This window comes from Vicugna pacos, chromosome 14 (genome assembly GCF_048564905.1).
Source record: "Vicugna pacos chromosome 14, VicPac4, whole genome shotgun sequence".
Taxonomy (NCBI): domain Eukaryota; kingdom Metazoa; phylum Chordata; class Mammalia; order Artiodactyla; family Camelidae; genus Vicugna; species Vicugna pacos.
Window position 1 is genome coordinate 66465987 of NC_133000.1, and position 20650 is coordinate 66486636.

Sequence of the window (20650 nt, forward strand, 5' to 3'; positions counted from 1 at the left end):
AGGAGTATACATAAAAACAAACCAATGGTTTCAGAGATTCTTCTTTCCAAACTGTTGCAGTTTGGTAATGAAATATCCCTAGGACGTATAATCGGTGCCCTCTGTACTGCGCTGGTGCTTCCGCTCATTCATTGTAGCAGCTGTGATTGGCTTCCGTAGCTTTTAAAGCGCAGGTCTTATTTAGAAAATGAGCAAAAAGATCTGAACACATAATATTGACCCTTAAATGATATGCATTTCATTTATGACTTTTTAATTTTAGATTTACTTAGTTTTAATCAGACTGTCTTCTAAGTGTTTGGAATATATATTTTAAAAATGGAAAAGTTAGTAAAATGAGGAGAGAGCAGGCAGGAGGACAGCCGTACTAGGTAGCTTTCTGTGAAAAATAAACGTTTACCTGAGGCTGTAAACATGAGACCAGGGCTCTGTGTGGCTCATCTAGCTGCGAGGGCCTCCGTACACTGTGGGTTCATGAAGTCAGTTCTAAAAGCAGCAGCAGGAAGCAGGGCCCAAACTGTGCGTCACAATTGTCCGAAACTGGTCTAAAGGCCCGGGCGTGGCTTTGGTCTGATTTCTTAAGCAGGTGGATGGTTTTCTGCCTGGAGTCCGTGAAGGACGGTTCCTAAAGCTCTTTGTGCCTGGTTTCATTTAAGGGCTGGTTCCTGTCCGCTGTCTTACCTCAGCTCTGCTGACGGCTCTCTGAGCCAGCGGGACCTAACCCAGCCGCCACCACGTGTGTTGTGCTGAAAGTAGACAGGGCAGTCGGAAGATACCCGAGAAATTGTTTCACGTGGTTTTTAGGAAGGTAAGAAAATAAGATAAATTTCATTACCTTTTCTTTATTCTCAACTTACAGAGCCTGCATTGATTCAAATGAAGACGGAGATTTGAGTAAATCTACTGTTTTGAGAAACTACAAAGAGGCCCAGGAACATGGCTCCTTTGGCACAGCTGAGATGTTGAATTACTCCGTCAACATCTACGATGATGGAAACCTGCTCTCCATTGTGACCAGTGGAGGTATTCTGTCTCACGTCTGCTAGCTAGAGAAAATTCACCCGGGAGTGCAGAGTCAGGGGAAGGGGTCCTCAGTGCAGCGTTCTGTGCAATTTCAAAAAAGTTGTACACTTTCTAAATACCCATCAACAAAATAATAGGTTTTTTTAAAAAAAATTCTGTGGATTATAGTATATAGTAATCAAAATGAATACATCTACATGTAGCTAGATGCATAAATCTCAAATACACAAATTTTTACTGAAAAATGAGTAGGTGATTAAACATTTTTGTAAAATTTTTGAAAATACAAATAATATTATGTTCATAAGTGTGTGTTAAATATATAAAACTACAGGTGGGGAGAATTTGCCAGCAGCTCCAGGAAAGTGGTGACTTCTGGGGAGGGGCAAGGATAGTGAGGTGGGACTGCCAGCTCTTCCCCACCCATCTCCCAGCCCCACTGAGATGTAGCTGGAGTACAAAGACTGCACACAGACACACACACAGTTTGATTAAGTTCTGATATACGTGTACACCCAGGACACCCTCACCACCATCAAGGTAGTGGACATATCCATCACCCCCAGAAGGTTGCTTGTATGCCTTTTTAAGCCAGCCCTCTCCCCACCCACATCCTCAGGGAGCCGCCGAACTGCTTCCTGTCACTCTAGATTACTGTGTCTTTTATATAAATGGACTAAAAAATACAGGGTTTTTATTTCCCCCTGCCTCATTTCAGCATAATGGTTTGAATCCATATCATGATTGTAAATAGCTTGTTCCTTACTGCTGAGAAGGACTTCATCCTGTGGGTGCACCATGGTTGGTTTATCCATTGCCCTGTTGATGGACATTGGGTGTATTTGAACAGTTGTGTACGGGCCTGTGTGGAAATACGCTTTTGTTTAATTTGGACCAGTATGCAGGAGAGCTGGTTGGGTGTGGTAGGTACATATTTAACTTTCAAGACAAACTTCTGAGCTCTTCTCCACAGAAGACTGCTCCCTTCTATCGTCGCCCTCTCCTCCAAGCAGGGCGTGAGCGCACATCCGCAGCCGTAGCCTCAGAGTTTTAGTAAGAGATGTCTCATTGTGGCTTTCACTTGCATTTTCCTGATGATTAATGAAGTTAAACATCTTTTTATGTATTTATTAGCCATCTGGTTATCCCCTTTTGTGAAATGCTTTTTCAGATGTTTTACCCATTTTTCTTTGGGGTTCTCTTCTCTTTGGGATTTGAAAAATTATGTTCTAGATTAAGCTCTTTGTCAGTGACATGTATTGCAAATACTTCCTCACCTTTGTGACTTGCATTTTCTTCCTCAGTGAACAAGATAGAATCCAGGGTGGCAGAAGAGTGTATGTAACTCAGTCATTTTTGTGACTTATTGTTAAGAGAGTTAAGATTATTATCTTAAATCACTAGATGTTAAGATGAGATTATATTTTTTGATTATTTTTATCATGCTTATTATATGCAAATTGAATCTAATGGTCAGAACTTGGAGTCTCTGAGGGTGTTCTGTCATTTTCTCGCCTTTTTCTCCCAGGAGCCCATGGAACACACGTAGCGAGTATAGCTGCTGGGCATTTTCCAGAAGAGCCTGAACGGAATGGCGTAGCTCCTGGCGCCCAGGTTCTCTCCATCAAGATTGGCGACACAAGACTCAGCACAATGGAAACAGGCACAGGCCTCATAAGAGCTGTGAGTGTTTGTGAGCTGTTGACTCTGAAGACCAGTGCTTAATGATCTTGGATATTTTCAGGTTTATAAACTGCTCTTGCATTACCAGAAACATGTGGAACTGTATTTGGTGTGCAGAACTCTTTTAAAAAGCAAAAACACTTAATTCATTTTAAAATTTTTTTTGAAAATTATTAGGATAAGTTTTTTTAGAAAATATGAAAATATTTACATTATACTTTTCACTTTTAGTAAATCTCCTGGCAAGCTACATTGAGATACTTTAAAAAGCAAAAAAAAAAAACAAAAAAAACTTTGAGCCAACTTGTTCCATCAGTGTTACAAGAATTTATTTTCTACATTTCAACGTATGAATTAATTTTACTTTAACTTCCGTGAATTTAATAATAACTTTACTAAAACCATTCCATGCCTGTTTATTTCCCCCACTCCATTCTGCAAATGCTGGATTATTTTTTTATTGGCTACTTCCTGTACTCTGGGTACCCCCCTACCTTTTTTTAAGTGTATCAACCATATGCCTGGGAGCAACTGATAAATTTGGATTGGTTAAGAAAATACAGGATTTCATGCCTTTATTTTACTGGCTAATCTGTTTCTATAAATTGTTGTCTAAACTAGACTCTCTTCATATTTTTAATAGATGATAGAAGTTATAAATCATAAATGTGATCTTGTCAACTACAGCTATGGAGAGGCAACTCACTGGCCAAATTCTGGGTGAGTGTCCTTTGATGCTTGTTAGCCATAGAAGCTTAGCTGATGAAGAGTATTCAGTGTTTTTGTGACTGGATTGAACAGCACATCGGAAGAGAGCAGTCGCAAGGGGGAGGTGGTCACTATGTCTCCGAGACCCCTGGCCCCCGTTCCCGGGGTCTGGTCTTTGACGTAGTTGTGCCCTCCTGGCCTGGTAGACGTCAGCCCATCCGTCTCTGAAATTCCTCACCCACACACAGCCTGAGCTCCTCCACGTGTGCTTCCCGGACAGAGTCTAGACTTGTGGGAGCCCTGGAATCACTTCAGTGACCCCACAACTCATGCGCCAGGGTCTGCTGGGGGTCACACTGACGTTGGGCTCTAAGTTTGTGACCACGAATGGCAGGTGTTCCCTCAGCGTTGTCTTTGGTCACACTGCACGTCCCTTCCTCTCCGAGATGGGCCTCTCCCCCCTTGTTCTCTCCAGTAACCCTCCCCTTCGTTCCTCAGCTGGCGCCCCCGCCTCTGTCTTCCCCAGAGGAAATAAAAGCACTCGAGGACCCCGTGCCCCTCCTGTGACCTGTCTGACCGCCCCGCCTGCCTTCCCCTTCTCTGATGAAAGAAGAGCCTGGGGTCAGGAGGCACTCCTCTTTCTTTAAAGACTGCGGTCACCCTCCCCTTTCCTGGATGGGTGGCACTACACAGACGTGTCCTAGTGTCTGCTCGCTGTAGCTCTGGCTCAGAAGCCTCTCCCTTCCGCACTGCCTGCGCCGACTTCTCCAGCAAAGCTTGCTGTTAGTTCCCCGGGTTCACGGCTGTCGTCGCGGTGGTAACTGACCTCGCGCTAGCGAGCGGACGCCCTGACGGGCTCCCCCGGTCCCTGAAGCTGCCTCACAGAGCCCTGCCGGGGCGCCGCGCTGACCAAGCCAGGCCCTGCAGCCTCAGTGCCGTCCTCAGTAACTCAGTTTCCTCAGACAGCTGGTACGAGGTGCCTTGTGAGGCTTTCCTCTCCTGCCCCTGGGACAAGCTCCCTGTCACCCTCAGGCGTTTCATCATGGCCATAATCCTGCCCCTTCTTCTCTTGCTTTAGGATTTTATTTACCTTAAAGTGTTTCTTTCTCCCCTTTGACGTTGGTTCTTTTAAAGTCTTCTTTCCCTAATGTTCTTTCCTTCACATTTATGACTTTGGAGCATCCTTGGCCCTTTACCTTTTTTTATATTGCCCTGTTTCCTTCCTCATAGTCTACCCTCATCTCCTTTCATTAATATTGGTACTTTTTAAATTTGCTATCAAGCTTTAACTAGATTTCTTAAATCTTACTCTCAAGTTCTTCCTAGTACCTAATTTTCCCCGTTCACCTTTGCTGCTAATCACAGCTGTACAGGATCCCCTGAGGAGCCACTGCTGGCACTTTAAGTGGGGGTGGAGGTGGAACCCCCTGTTGCCCCACCTCCTAGTCACTGCTAATGTTTCAGTCTTTGCGTTTGGTCCTTTTGTAGTTTATTTTCCACATATATATTCAGTTTTGTGTTTAGCTTTTCCCCATGTTTAACCTGACCCCGTGAGTCCTTGCCTACACTAAAAGCCAACCAAAGGGGAGCTCTTGGAATGGCTGTATCATCTTCCACCAGTAGTGGGTGTGCCAAATTTGCTCAACCCTGCATCTGAACGTATTTTGGTAGTATAAACACTTTGGACATAGACGCTCGGCACTTGTAGTTTGAGACTGTCCCTGAGTGAGTCTGAAGCTCACCCTCTTACCTACAGGCGCTATTTTACTTCTACTACTTGGAACCCATGTTTTGGCTTATTTTTTCATATAAACCATATTTGAAAATATTTTCGTATTTTAATAATGTATTTCTTGAAGAATGGGACGATTTTATATGTTCAAAGGCCTTCTCTCTCTCTCTTCCAGGAGGATTTGTGAAGTAATCAGTGAAGCCGTGTGGAAGCATAATATAATTTATGTTTCAAGTGCTGGGAATAACGGTCCGTGCCTTTCTACGGTCGGGTGTCCGGGTGGAACCACGTCGAGTGTGATAGGTTAGTTCCCTGCTTTAGAAGGAGACTTGTTTAAAATCCAGCAACCAGAAACTCAGTTGGTCCAATGTTAAACTGTGTCTCTGCTACATGCAAGACACCGTGAACCTTTAGTAGATCCTCAGGAGACTGAAACCTAGTAGGAACCTGCAGACTGGAGTAAGCAGTTCAGTGGAAGTACAGATCCCTGCTGTGGGGTTCCAAAGGTGCGGCTCCCTCTGATTTGAGAATTTAGGCAAGGCTTTCTGGAAGAAGTGTGGGAATGAGGATTTCAGTAGGTGGAAACAAGCAAGGGAAGGGCTTCCCAGACTAAGTGAGCAGCACAAATAAAGACACTTGCTTCACTTTTTATTTATAGTGCGTTCCTACTTATTTATAGTAGAGCTTCCTCCTTTAATTTCTCCTGGAACATGCAGAGTGATTTGGATGTAGAGGAAGGGAGCTTCATTATCGAGAAAAGCCGTTGAAACACATTTGTTTTCCCTCTCTTTGGTCTCTAGGATCCAGTGCAATGTTGTCTGTTTTCACTGGAATCTAACGGGCAAAGTGCCTGTCAGCAAGAGTTGTAGGGCATCAAAATTAGCTGCAGTCATAATGTGAAGATAATAAAATTAGCTTACATTATGGTACAGTAGCTGCCACCGTGTGCATAAAACCCCCGCAAAACATGAAACCCACCTCATTTTTTTTAATACAAGGCATGAAAGAGGAAGATGAATTGAGAGTAATGTAGTAAATGACACGTACTTTTTTTTTGTTTATTTTTAAATTTGAGATCAAAATAAGGCTTATACCTCTTAACATTTGTGATTGGATGCATAACTATAAAAACTGGTGCCAAATAGTTTTCCTGGTGTATGCGTCCGTAATTGCACAGATGTGTACGTATCACGGGTTACTACAGCTGTATAGGTAGTATATAGGTGGTGTAGATACATAACAACATTTCAGCGTCAAAGTTTAGAAATTGGTCCTTTTTAAAAGGCTTGTTTTAAAATAACAGCGATCTTAGATTTATAGAACATGCTTTTATTCATAGCTTGTAAATTTTAAGCAAAGTGTGGCTTGCTTTATGTAATTTGAAACCTCTTGATTAAGTAATTCTGTTCAATCATGTGTTAAGACAACAGTGCCTGCCAGTGAAATATCCACTGTCTATTCCAGACCTTTAAATACTTTAAGTACACAAATTAAAATGAAGCAAAATAGATCTGAAAGGTCCCTAATGATTAAAATACACTCCTCTGCTACAGTACTCCATATTTAGTGATTTTCTTTTCCTCAGAGTAACTGAAAATTTTAAACTAAATTTTTCAAAATGAGCGTAGTTTTGTGTGGCAGCATTGTTAACCTAAGCCCTCAACTCACTTGTTTTAGCCGGTCTCCTACTCCGAACATGTGAGTATTGTAAAGAGTGGGGGGTGGGCTTGGGTTCTAAGACTTGTCTCTGCTGTTCCTTGTGTTTAGTACATTTTTCAGCCTCTCCAGGTCCTGTTCCCAAATTTCTGGAATGCAGGAGCTGAGTTTGAGCTCTTGTGCTCTGTGATTGCAGAGTCTCTCTGCCTAGTTTGCATTTGCACATTTATCTAGAAGGTGTAGCACGTTACCTTGTTATTTGCTTATTGCAGCCATTTTGGGGGGAGGACTACTGCCAGCTTTATGAGTAGAATTTTAGATACAATGGTCATTTTAAAATGAAGACCAATCAACTAATTCCTTTCTTTTTCTAAAGTTCTATTTTTATAGTTTAAAACACATTTCTTTTTCTCTTTTGCACATATAGACACTTTTAGGTACACTGTTACATTTAATCCACATACTAATCCTGGTAGATATTTTCATATACAAAGGCATAGCACCGAGTGTAATGTCTGGTACATAGAGAACTTCCCCTGATTATTAAATTTTCTTATCTTTCCACTTTATGGGAGAGAACTGTGGTATAGGGAGAGCAAGGGATTTATGGTTGCACAGCCGAGTCTGCAGTGGGTTTAGAGTTAGGATCCATATTTTGTGTCCTTTTGTTAATGACCAAACCCACCCCACAGGTGTTGGTGCCTACGTTTCTCCTGACATGATGGTTGCTGAGTATTCTCTGAGAGAGAAATTACCCGCAAACCAGTACACATGGTCTTCAAGAGGCCCCAGGTAGGTTGAGAGTCATACGTGGACTATTACAGATATTTTGTTAAACTAGATGGGGGACGCAGCAAAGTTTTGGTAATTTTACCGTGTTGTTTTTTTTTTTCTATTGGTTTTTACTTTCTCAGCATTTTCATTTTGATAAGCAATCTTGTTTCAGGGAAATAGATAATTCAAAAAATAAATTACAGTTATTTCATTGTTAGATTATGACATAAGTATTCTGAGTTATAAATTCTTAGCCCCATATCTATGATCCTTCATTAAGAATATGTAGGGTTTATGTAAAGTTTTATTTTTTATTTTAAGAAGATTTGTATTTACATTTTATGGAACCTATTTTTAGAACACTGATTTAAACACGTGAAATGCTTTATGTTGAGATATTTTAACAGACTAGTGGAAGATTAACAGAGAGCAAGGAAGTAGTTCGAATTCATGACTTTCCCCAGTTATTTTTCCCAGTTGTAAGATACCAAATGCTCAGTGCGAACATCGGTAGACGGTGTAGATGATGCAAAGAAGAAAGGGAAAGTCACCCTAAACCTCATCACATTTTGGTGAGCATCGCTTTAGTCACTGCCGGGTGCATTGATGGGAGCGCATGCCACTCAGGCACCTCTGTCGCCTAACGTGGCCCCCGGGGTGCAGTGGGTGTCTTCACGGGTCAGCAGGTGCTGTTTGCTTGAAGACACTCACAGACGGGATGCCGCCACCCGTTACGGGAGGCAGGTGTCGTCTGCACTGCGCTCAGGGCTCTGTTAGAACAGGAAAGCAAACTGCCCTGATATTCCCAGCCAGGCATGGCAGCGGTTGAGTCTGTTGGTGGGGAACAGTGGCAGGGGGCAGCCAGTCTTCAGAGAGGAGGAAGGAGTGTGTGCCACGTTGCTCCTTGACGTGGGGCCGAGGGCAGAGCTGGTATGCGGTGACGACGCGATGATGAGCTCCACGGGCTTTAAATCCACTGGCCCTGCTCGGCCAGAGCCTGGACGGGCAGCTCTGTGGCTGGAGTCTGGCGTGGCAGCCACCGGTCACATGAGTTAGTCTGAACTGAGATGTGCTGCAGGTATAAAGTGAGCATCCGCTCTTCAAGACTTGGTACAAAAAAAGAGTGAATGAACTCATTTTTTCTTGCTGATTTCATGTTGAACTTATATTTTGGGTATGTCGTGTTAAACAAAATAGGTTGCTAAGGTTAATGTCACTGTCTTCTTGTTAGCTTTTTTTATATGGCTTTTAGAAAATTTAAAATGTCATGTGTCCCACGTATGTTCTACTGGACAGTGTGGTTTTAAACATTATAGACAAAGGGGAAACTACCGCTGATTACAGACAAGAGAAAAGTAATTCTTCAAGGAGCCTGAGCAGTGACATTGATTTATTGTCCTCTACAAATACACCTGGCACTTCCGGCCTGCCACGTGGAAGCCCAGATGCACCCATGCACACATTTTGTTGATTTGTAAGAGAGAAAAATTGCTGCGTAATAGGGAGACAGTTGTGCTGGGTCGTTTTCCCCGTTGATTCCAGTGACTGCAGAGCGTTCGTGTGTCCCACTGTAATATATTTGACCAGTGGCCTGTTTGTAAATGCCCCTGCTTATCAAATATTCACCATCATAAGCAGACTTTAATTGCTTTTGTTCAGCGCTGATGGCGCCCTTGGAGTGAGCATCAGTGCCCCGGGAGGAGCCATCGCTTCTGTCCCTAACTGGACGCTGAGAGGGACTCAGCTCATGAACGGGACGTCCATGTCCTCTCCCAACGCGTGTGGGGGCATCGCCCTGATCCTGTCAGGTGAGGCCGCTGCCAAGTGCTCTCCATGTCTGGACTTAACTGCTGTACCTAAATTTCCTGGATAGTGAGTTTTTGGCTACTCTGCATGTATTTCAGTCACAGTTTATTACTGAATGAGATAGAAGTGAGATGATAAAATGGATTTTTAAAGTTACCTGTGTATACTTCACCTTAGTCCTGGTTCTGAGATCCATCATTTATAAGCTTATCTAAGTAGGTGTTAAGTATCTAGACAATTTCATGTTTATAGCATAAAATAACATCTGATTGTGGCCATAAAAAACAATTGAATACATTTCTCTTACCTTATTGCAGACAGATATTTTTGTTTTCTGAAGTTCTCAGGGTGAGAAGATGTGGAGAATTGGTAGGGTCCTGGCTCAAAGTAAAGTTCAAGGTGGAGAATAATTTGTGTGATAATCATGATTTGAATGTGTATTCATTCACTCAGCAAATACATTTATTGGCTCTTACTGACTGTTAAGCATTGTTTTAGCTCTAGGGCTAAATTAGTGAACAGAACATCAAAAATATTTGCCCATGCAGAGTTTATATTAAAGTTGGAGGAGAAACAGACTATGAACAAAATTAAAAAGTTGTTTATATTCTGTGTTAGAGGGTAAGGAATATTGCTGTGGAGCAAATGAAGTGGACAGGGAGCTGGGACTCCCGGGGGTGTGCGGAGGCCGCACGTTACATGGGGAGGCATCCGCGTTGACTCGGGCTCACAGTTGGGGTAGCCAGGCTGTTGCGAGGATTCAGCTGCAGAGGTGTCCCTCTGGTCGTGTCCTGGGACCCTCCACCCTCACTAGGTCTTTCCGGGTCGCTCGTGCTCCCACCTTTGTCACGCTGCTCTCTGCCTGGAATTCTTGTGTGCTGTGTTTTGGCCTCGCAGATGCCTGTGTATCCCCCGACCTGACTTAGGTGTCTGTTCATCCAGCGGAGCTTCACCTCTTCTCAGACTCTCCCTGACAGGATCGGTCACTTTCTCAACTTGCTCTTGCGGCACCATAGTATTTCCACGTTGGTCTTGTCATTTCTCACACTGTCCTAAGTGCTGACCTGTGCAATGAGCTCTGCGGGGACGGGAGTGCCGCATTGTCGTCTTCTGTCCCTCACAGCGGTCACGGCAGCAGGTGTGCGGATGGGCGGCCTGCCCGTCCCTCCCGTGGAGCAGTCACTCCCGGCTCCGCTGCTCCCTGGCGTCGCCTGGGACGCTCCTAGTCGGTGCCAGTGCCCGGGATCCAATGCTGGTTTCATTGTGCTGGGCCTCAGCATCCTTTTGGCTTGTGTCAGCTCCCTTGGTGTTCATGATGCACGGCTGGGTGGAGAACTTCTGCCAGTGCCCATATGGTTTGACCAGCAGTATTTTAAGGAAAATGTCATTCGAGTGCCTTTTGGTACTTGCTTCATCCACTGACATTCCCTCTGCAGAGTCTGCATTCGTGCCACTGCCTGTGGACGCACGGTAGTTTCTGTTGAATGGAGTCTTTGTTATGCAGGCAGTTTGAATCTGACTGTTTAGGTCAGTTCTTTTAATTAAAAAAAAAAAAAGGTTTAAAAATGAGTTGTTGAAACACAAGACGTTAAAACCAGAGAATGTACCCGTTACCTATACTGGTAAGGGGGGAAAGATTTCAAGTAGCAGGCTACACTAACACTGCTTTCTTGTTTTCTTTTTTTTGGATTTTAGGTCTGAAAGCTAATAATGTTAACTACACAGTTCATTCAGTCAGAAGAGCGCTAGAAAACACTGCGGTGAAGGCTGACAACATAGAAGTCTTTGCCCAGGGACATGGTATTATTCAGGTATTATTGTTTGTATGAAAAACAGGTTGTAAATCAGGAAGACGACATTTTATCTGTTACCGGAAGATATTCCTGCTGTTCTGATGATTGAGTTTATCTAATTGTAGATTACATGGCCACGGTCATCTCTGAACTGTAAGCAAAGAGGATATAAAGAGATTTTGCAGTTAAGACAGATTTGTGGCACTAAGAGAAATGTAATAGAAAGAGGACAGGTAGAGGGTGGAATTTCAAGGCAAAGCAGCGGAGGGCAAAAAAATGGCCCATGGTTGAGTTCCTAGCTTTGGTCACGGGGGAGTAAAGAGAGTGGCGTGGAAGGTGAGTCCAGCGGCTAGACCAGTATTTTGTCTAGAAAGGTAGAATTGCCCCCTTACTTAGGCTTGCCCTGTGGTTCAGAGGTGAATGTGGAAACTAACTTTTTGCTTATACTTTGCTATGATGGAAATGAAATTGGTAATTTGCAATAAACGATTTTCTTGACCCAACCATTTATCTCTTACTCTCTGTATTCTTTCACCTAGGTTGATAAAGCTTATGACTACCTCGTTCAGAATACATCTTTTGCTAATAAATTAGGTTTCACTGTCACTGTTGGAAATAACCGTGGCATCTACCTCCGAGATCCTGTTCAGGTGGCTGCACCTTCAGATCACGGTGTTGGCATTGAACCTGTATTTCCAGAAGACACGGGTAAGTGAGCAGCAGACAGTAAGCAGAAGTGCTCACATTTATGGCTCGAATCAGTGGTACCGTTGTAGGGAAACGCTGCTCAGGCTCATGTTCTAAAGAGAAGACGTGACTCGCCAGTGTTGTCAGTTGTGTAGACTTTATTAGGGGAAGTGGACAGCGGGAGGGTCCTGACACAAGGGAGCGTGGTTAGCAGCGGGACTACCTACCAGGAAACGGGGAGAATGGGCCTTCATGACCTGGAGGTTTTGCTGAATTGTGGATGATAAAATAAAACATCAGATTTCTTTTCTTTCCCACTACTTGGATGTAGGACAGAGTTTGGGGTTGTAGAGTGGGAAGTGGAGACAGCCGGGGAGGACCCCAGCTCCAGGAGTGTGAACCAGAGGGTTGTCACTGTAGTTTTAGTCAGATCCTGCTAACTGCTGCAGCGATGAGACATGCCCGCCAAAACACATTGTTTTAAGGTGGTCGCCCTATTGGGTGAAAGCATGAGGGGATGGCAAGCACACTGAAGTAAGCGAGGGAGGGTCTGGCTGGTGTATTTAAGCTGGGTTTTGGGAGCCCTCACTGACTGCAAATTCATCTGCTGAGTTTTCTTGAGAGAAAATAGAACATTTTAAAATGGAAGAAAAGGAAAAAATACTAATCTTTGCTTTTTGGTCTTTTTAATGCCAGAAAACTCTGAGAAAATATCCCTTCAGCTTCACTTAGCTTTAACTTCCAATTCATCTTGGGTTCAGTGTCCCAGCCATTTGGAACTCATGAATCAGTGCAGACACATAAACATACGTGTGGACCCCAGGGGCTTAAGAGAAGGACTGCATTACACAGAGGTATCTATCGGTGTATCTTCATTTTGACTTTTGTTACTCTGTAAAATGTGTGGAAGTGCTTTGTGTGGCAGTCCACTCTCCACTAGTCTGAATAAGTCAGGGTTGTCCTGCATGTGTTTGCTTAGTCTGTTTGCCGTTAATTATGTGTCCTGATGTCAGAAAGTTGATGCCAGCTTGTGCTTAGGACCCTTCAATTTTAATAATAGATTAATTCTGTGGATAGATTCACCTTTTCTTCTTTTATTTTCTCTTTTTAAAAAAGTTTATTTGTGGATGCTAAAGCTTTTTCTCTTTTCAAGGTATGTGGCTATGATATAGCATCACCTAATGCGGGTCCTCTGTTCAGAGTTCCAATCACTGCAGTCATAGCAGCAAAGTAAGTACCAAGCTACCAACAGCTTGCTGTTCCCTGTAATTATTTCATGGCTGTTCATGGAGATGGAACTTTTTTTAATGAGAGTATCACATTTAATCATTTATTTTTATTGATTTTCAGAGTAAATGAGTCATCACATTATGATCTAGCCTTTACCGATGTACATTTTAAACCTGGTCAAATACGAAGGCATTTTATTGAGGTTCCTGAGGGTGCAACGTGGGCTGGTGAGTACAGCTGAAGTCTGTCTGTATGTGCGCTCATCCATGCGCTGGTTGTGACCACATAGTTTATATACCTGGCATAGACTTTTCTCTCAACAATAACGTAGTATCTGGCACCTGGATGTGCTGTTAGGTTCAGAACTTCTTAAAGATCTAGTACTGTTTTGCACTGGCTCGTATGTCAGTCATCTAGGCTGTCTTCAGATGGTTTTAATTCAGTCTGGAGTAACGCCTTCTCTGTTCCTGATCAGAGTCCGAGTTGCATCGTTGTACGACTCTGGGCTTCCATTCACAGAGGCCCCGTGGTTGTCCAGGGTCGGGCTCTGATAAAATGTGCACTAATCGTACCGGAGAATAAAGAGCTCTAGTCAGTTCGTATGGAATATGATATCTGTTTAGTGATAAATGTCAGACATTATAATGCCCTGTTTGTTTAGACTGCTTTTGAAAGTAATTGGCTTTTTCATGTAAGAATTTATAAGATCCAGACTAGAAGTAGCTCAGAGCATTTAGTGGACTTAGATTAGAAATATACTGTAGGAGATGGAGGAAATTGGGCAGATGTCGGTCAAAGGCACAGACTTTCGGTTATAAAATGAGCAAGCTCGAGGGCTCTAATGTCCAGCATCGTGACTGTAGCTAGTGATGCTGGGTCGGGTACTTGAAATTTGCTGACACAGTATATCTTAAATGTTCTCGCCACCAAAAGAAATTGCTCCCTGTGTGAAGGGATGGATGTGTTAACCTTATTGTGATAACTGTTTCATACCATATACGTACTCGTCAAATCATCATGTATGCCTTGAACTTGACGATGTTATTTGTCAGTTGTTTCTCAGTAAGGCTGGGGAAAATAGAGTCAAAGCAGGAGAAAAACGAACTACGGATGATTCCTATTTCAAATAATTAAACAGATTGCATTTTGTCATAACACAAGGTTTTGTATCCTCAGCAGTGGATAAGGTTCACGGAGCCCCGTGCCCACTTGACCTTGGGAGCCAGAGGATGAAGCCTTGCTTTAGTTCTTTGTATTCATTAGATAAGCTGTTGCTCTTTCTTCACAGGGATCCTGGCTTACCTCCAGCTCTGCCTCAGCACAGCTAAGCATGTGTAGTTCTGATAAACACACTTTCTAGAAGGAAACAGGACACAAGTCAACCAAGGAGGAGAGATTAGGAAAAGTTATCACTGAAGTTGAATAAATGAATCCTAGTGGAATTTAGGCCTGATAACAAATACAAGTTTCTAAAATTAAAATCCTCATTATCAGGAATTGATTGGTTTTTAGCTAAAGCAGGGGGAGAGGTTGAACTTAGTGACAACAGAGAAGGAGGGGATTTTAGAGACCACCTGATTCGGATAACTGCGTGGCCATCTGCAGACGGCTGGCTGACTCGTGCTGTTCGCCCTTTAATTCTGATTTATTCACTTATTTTCCACAGCTAAATTTTCTCCTCTCACATCTTCGTTAACATTCTGTTGATTCATTGTTTTTAAGGAAATACGCAGATTATATTGGAATACATTACTTTATTCTTGATATATTATCTCCCAAAGTAGGCATTATTAAAACCGTTTTGGGTCCATTTTAAATCTGATCGGGTGACACGTTGCTTCTCGCCTTCCCTCTGCAGAAGTCACTGTGTGCTCCTGTTCTTCTGAGGTGTCCGCCAAGTTTGTCCTTCACGCCGTACAGCTTGTGAAGCAGAGAGCGTATCGAAGTCATGAATTCTATAAGTTTTGTTCCCTTCCAGAAAAAGGAATGCTGACTGAAGCTTTTCCTGTCTTAGTAAGTTTTAAGGGACAGTCTGAAATCCTTAAAGCGTTTCCTTTCGTTTTTGGTGTGAATTTGATTTTATGGTCTGTATTCAGAGCGTGTTGGGACGATTTTGTTAGAGCCAATGATGTAGGAAGGAGGTTGCTTGTTAGGATACTAGAGACCAGGTCGGAGGTGAATAGTAATCTCTTTTTAACGCTTGAATGATTAGTCAAAGAAAAGTGTTGGTCTGCTGGCTTCTGGCGCCTCTCAGGGTGAGGGGTTTCCTCATCGAACAGTAGATTATTTCCATGTGGAAGACTTTTCTATGTTTTGTACTTAAGTTACTCTATTAATGGCCTGTTGGTAAGCACCTGAGGTGAACTTGCTTGATGGTGAAACAGCCGCCCCTGTCTGCCGGGTTACCGCAGACGCGCCAGGTCTCCGTGCCTGTCTGTAGTGCTAGAAACGGAGACTAGGCCTGCCTTCTAGAAGGTGAACGTCCTGACGTTCTTTCTTAAACTTCCCACCTAGTGTTTTCGGTTAGATACATGGTCTTATAATTTGAAGGAGAATGAAAAAAGGAATTTTCACATTTATAATTTATTTTTCTTTGCAGGGTGGGAAAGCTATTGAGTTTTGCATTGCCCGTTGGTGGGCAAGTCTTAGTGATGTCAACATTGATTATACCATTTCCTTCCATGGGATAGTATGCACTGCTCCTCAGTTAAACATTGTAAGTTGCACATCTCCCTCATTTTTAATGTCAATTATTTGTGTTATTGTGAAATAATTTCAATATTGGATTTAAATTTTAATGGGGAAATTACCTGTGCTTCTGAAAATAACAATAGTCTTTGTCCATGGGTGTTTATAAACTTTGCATTTGACACATTTATTTTAGGTTCAGGTATAGTTTTAAAATGCAGCTTACTTTCAATAAAGTTTGAGAAATTAATTTGATGAATGTCCTTTGTAGCATGCATCAGAGGGAATCAACCGTTTTGATGTTCAGTCCTCCTTGAAGTATGAGGACCTGGCCCCCTGCATAACTCTGAAGAGCTGGGTCCAGACACTACGGTATCGTTAAATGTTTCAGGGCTGCAAACGTTGGATATTGATGTGGTTGGGGGCACGGGGTGGGGGGTCTCTTCACTCTTTGGAAAGGGTCTTTTATTTCAGTCATGTGAATACTGGAGATGAAAGTTCAGTCTGTGACCCTCCAGCCCAGCAAAGGGTCTGGCAGGTTATGGCAGGTCTCTGAGAGGCAGCCCGGCAGCAGCTTCCAGCCTTAAAAGACACGTATGGAGAGCCCGTGGTGCGGCCCCTGGCGGGACCCATCCTGTGACGAGTGCAGGGATGTCTGCCGTCAAAACCTGTCCTTCAGCACTGTTAGGCATTGTCGCCCAGTGCTGGGATCTGATTATGTTCAGAACTGTTAGTTAACAATTGAAAATGTTTTCATCATGAAAAGATTACCTTTGTAATACTACAGAATTTTAACTATTGCTGAGGTTCAGTCAATAAAGAGTTATGTAAGTTAGTGATTAAACTATTATAAGATACACTGAGAAGGACAGTGTTTAGGAATGCTCATTTGTCTCTTGTCGTGAAATGTTATAGCTTTTGTTGCTTATGGTTTTGTCTCATTTAAATCAGCTCTTGAATCAACTCAGTTTTGTGCACTTGTCTGATTACAGCCCACTGAGTGCAAAAACAAAACCTTTAGGATCAAGAGATGTTTTGCCAAATAATCGTCAACTTTATGAGATGATCCTGACCTATAACTTCCACCAAGTGAGTGTTTGTGTAGTGAAGTATACCCTTACAGTGAACTTGTGTGTTTCATGGGTCATAGAATTAAAGCCAGAAGGACAGTGTATATTCAGTGTGTGTATACTCACTTATACCTGAAATAGAATCAAGTAGCTAACGCTGGTTAGCTTAGCAGTATTCTTTGGAAAATTGTGTTTTACGACGATCTAAGCACCTTTCAGGTCTGAAGTCACAGATTTTAATTTAGTGGTGCCCTGGCCTGTGAGCCTTTTGTAGTCACTGATAGCTGTTCTCAGACACCCGTCCAGTACTACCTGTCCGCTGGTTCCATGTCTCGTCAAAGCCAGATTACAGCAGGGGACCGACCTGATTGCTCTCCGTGAAGCAGATGTTGGCTCAGTGAGACGTCAGAGTAGCTCCTGGGTCAAATGAGTGGTGGAGACAGTTGAGAGGAACATAAATGTCGGATGGAAGAGTGTACGTAGGATCTGTGGGAGTTAGCAAGGCTCTTACTGAAGCGTAACACGAACCTGGTTTTAATGTTGGGGAGATGATTGATTTCAGTGAGTTGTCAGATTTCAATTTTATAAGGAAATTTCAATTAATTAGATGTCCTGATTTATCACCTTATTAACAAATACAAATAGCCAGGTTTGTGTCTCTTAAACCTTGTAAAAGAGAAGTGCCTTTTTGTTAGTCCCCGAATCCTGGATGTTCTGCATTAATTAAAATTGGTTACCACAAGAAAATATTTTTAATACTTTTAATGTAAAAGTCTCAACAGTAACAATGTTACAGATCTATATTAGAAAACATACAACCATGTGCAGTAATTTATCCTTATTTTTTTATAGCCCAAGAGTGGGGAAGTAACTCCAAGCTGCCCACTGCTTTGTGAACTGTTATATGAGTCAGAATTTGACAGCCAGCTGTGGATTATATTTGACCAGAACAAAAGACAGATGGGCTCCGGTGATGCCTATCCTCATCAGGTACGAGGTCAGCTGGGATTTTTAGAATTCACAGAAGCTGCTTCCTGAACTGATGAGTCCCGGACCCTCGTTAGGGAAGCATTTGTGGTCTTTCAGCCCCGCTGTGGCCTTGCATCTAGTGCTTTGCCACACAGCTGGCAGCTCAGCTGTCTGGCAGAGCAGACTGACAACGTCTCAGCCATGCAGTCCGCTTGAATCAGGCTTTGGGGTAGAGGAGGGCCCGGGGGACGCTCACTCGCAGACACTGGCCCACAGGGCTTTTTATTTTTAGAATGTCTCCTTCCTGGCCCATGCTTGTCCCCATCTGAAGGTTGAATGCAAATCATCTGGGATATGTGAGCACCTTGAAATGATCCCAGGACTGAGTTGGATAAAGTGCCAAGTGCCTTCAGTTTATTAGAACTTTGAAATACATGGCCTCTTGGACTGTTGGGTAGTGAGCACTTTATTACCAAGCAGTGTGCCTGGCACTGTTGTGTTGAAACGAAACTAGAAAATCGTGGCCTTTCTTGGTCTTGAGCAGATACTGATTAAGCTGAGAGTCTCGGAGGAGCGTGTGGGTGGGCAGACGAGGGCCTGGGAGCCAGAGCTGTCTTCCGCTCCCTTGTCCTCTTCTCTGTGTGTGACCTGGGACAGGTTGCTTGACCTCCCTGGTCCTGCTTGCTCGCCTGCACAGTCGGGGCTTTGTGTATGTGTGACTGGCCCTGTTCCTCGCGTACTGTAAGTGGTATTTCTTACTGTTTATCCCCGTACTGCCATCTTCACTTACATGGCTAAACTTTACTTTTCCCAAATGTTGTTTTTCTTTTTCAGTATTCTTTGAAACTGGAGAAAGGAGATTATACAATTCGGCTACAGATTCGTCATGAGCAAATCAGTGATTTGGAACGTCTTAAAGATCTTCCATTTATTGTTTCTCATAGGTTGTCTAATACCTTGAGCTTAGACATTCACGAAAACCATAGCCTTGCACTTCTAGGAAAGAAGAAATCCAGTAACTTGACGTTACCACCCAAATACAACCAGCCGTTCTTTGTTACTTCCTTACCCGATGACAAGTAAGTGGGCACATCGTTTACACTCGGTGTCTATCCTGGACTCTGTCCTCTTGAAGTGCTGGTTTATTATATTAGGCTAAGTTTATGGTATGTTGTCATTTACCATCTTAGATTAAGGATGTTTCTCCCCTTGATTTTTGAAATCTTGGCTGTGGGAATTATTTCAGAATGCTATTGTTTTGTTGTTCTTCCCTGTGATTATCCTTGTGAAACTTTCTCGTTTGTTCCTTTTCTCCTCTGTTGAATCTTCTTATTAGAATACCTAAAGGGGCAGGACCTGGATGCTACCTTGCAGGATCCTTAACGTTGTCAAAGACTGAACTTGGAAAGAAAGCTGTAAGTATTCGCTTTTTTTACACTGAAATTACCTATTCCAAAATTTTCATTTCTTTAGAAATGGAAATTAACTCCACATGTCAGAATGGGTGAAGGAGATCTCCCTGGGAAAAAAAATGTAATGGCTTTTTCCCAAGTTACTAATGAAGGTCAGCTAATATTTGGTTGTATTTTTATATATTTTGTATTCTTTTCCCCAAGCCTAAATACTTGGGCCTTGAAACTGCTAACTTACACGGCTAATATACTTGAACTTCCTGTGAAACATGTAGATCCAAATCAAACTTGGCTTAAGTGAAAGGGATGTTTAAAATTAAAGAATTGATAGAATTTTAACCAATGTTAACAGTGTGGGCATAGGAATAAATCAGATCTTCTTAGGTTACGTCTAAAAATTACTGGAAAACAGTATTTTTCACTTGTACAGATCTTCTTCTTATTGGAATTTTGTGTGATTGTGTAGTTAATTATAAGATACTTCTGGTGTTTTACAGTTTCAAAATTGTGCTTTTTGTTAAAAACATGTTTCTGGTTGTTATATTTTAGCAATAAATGTTATAATTTGATAGTACCTATTTTAGTTTTTTCATCTGTTTTTATTACAAATTTACTGTGAGAAGAGTGTTTATATAGATCTGTCACCCTTTGTCATAGTGTCATTTTAGCTCAATGCCAGTAAAAGTTGTCGTTCTTATAGTTTTGCGTTTCTCTTTAGCATTAGTTCTTACAAAGCAGACTGCCACCTAGTTCTGGAATCTGTAAGTGCTATTATCAAAATGAATAGGTCTCAGCCATCTTAACAAGGATACGCACTTCTTACCACTACTGAACCGAGGATTGTTTATTCGCTCTTGTAGAAGCGTCATCATTTAGGACTTTTACGCTGAAGAAGTTGTTTGCCGTGACATTTCTTGAGTCTCATTTTAGTCCATACTATTTATTTAAATGACTTCAGTATAATTTACAATTACTTAAGTATAATGTGAAGTGAATCAGTAGTTACTGACGCTTGAATTCATAGATGCACGGATCTCAGAAGTCCTAGTGGTCCTTTTAAGTAGATTGCATTTTCCACTGTGGGAAGTATCTCTGAGACTTCAGCAATGAGGCTTCTCATCCAGGTAACTCTTCCCAAGTGTCCACAGCCTAGTGATGGGTGAGACGAAAGAGCGTTGTTCTCAGAAGTATGCTTTTAACATTTCAGAGACACTTACTACTTTCCAGCTGCATTCTTTCAGAGGCAGGTGTAAAATTACATTATAATCTTGGAATTAACCATAGTTACTACTTGGCAGAGTAGGTTTCCTTGAGAGAGAGTGAAAACTAAAGCTACAGGATTAACTATAATTCCCAGCACATTGTTCATTTAATCTTACCTCAGTGGTTTTGTGTTTCTTACGGTTTTGGCAGTTGGGA

At 42.4% G+C, this 20650-nt stretch overlaps 1 protein-coding gene across 4 annotated transcripts in view; it reads left to right on the top strand.

The window, feature by feature from the left end:
* TPP2 (tripeptidyl peptidase 2) overlaps positions 1-20650 on the top strand; it is a 57298-nt gene that overhangs the window by 21382 nt on the left and 15266 nt on the right. For all 4 annotated transcript variants that reach the window (XR_012080096.1, XM_072976507.1, XM_072976508.1 and 1 more), the window contains exons 6-23: positions 860-1023; positions 2552-2706; positions 3350-3426; positions 5322-5449; positions 7495-7594; positions 9236-9384; positions 11078-11193; positions 11715-11883; positions 12559-12716; positions 13016-13092; positions 13213-13319; positions 14951-15105; positions 15692-15808; positions 16052-16152; positions 16773-16869; positions 17703-17840; positions 18654-18898; positions 19156-19234. Coding sequence is in view for 3 of the 4 variants with exons in the window: in XM_072976507.1 (XP_072832608.1) it covers positions 860-1023; positions 2552-2706; positions 3350-3426; positions 5322-5449; positions 7495-7594; positions 9236-9384; positions 11078-11193; positions 11715-11883; positions 12559-12716; positions 13016-13092; positions 13213-13319; positions 14951-15105; positions 15692-15808; positions 16052-16152; positions 16773-16869; positions 17703-17840; positions 18654-18898; positions 19156-19234 (2332 nt within the window). In the remaining variant the exon portion in view is untranslated. The remainder of the gene's footprint in view (positions 1-859; positions 1024-2551; positions 2707-3349; positions 3427-5321; positions 5450-7494; positions 7595-9235; positions 9385-11077; positions 11194-11714; positions 11884-12558; positions 12717-13015; positions 13093-13212; positions 13320-14950; positions 15106-15691; positions 15809-16051; positions 16153-16772; positions 16870-17702; positions 17841-18653; positions 18899-19155; positions 19235-20650) is intronic.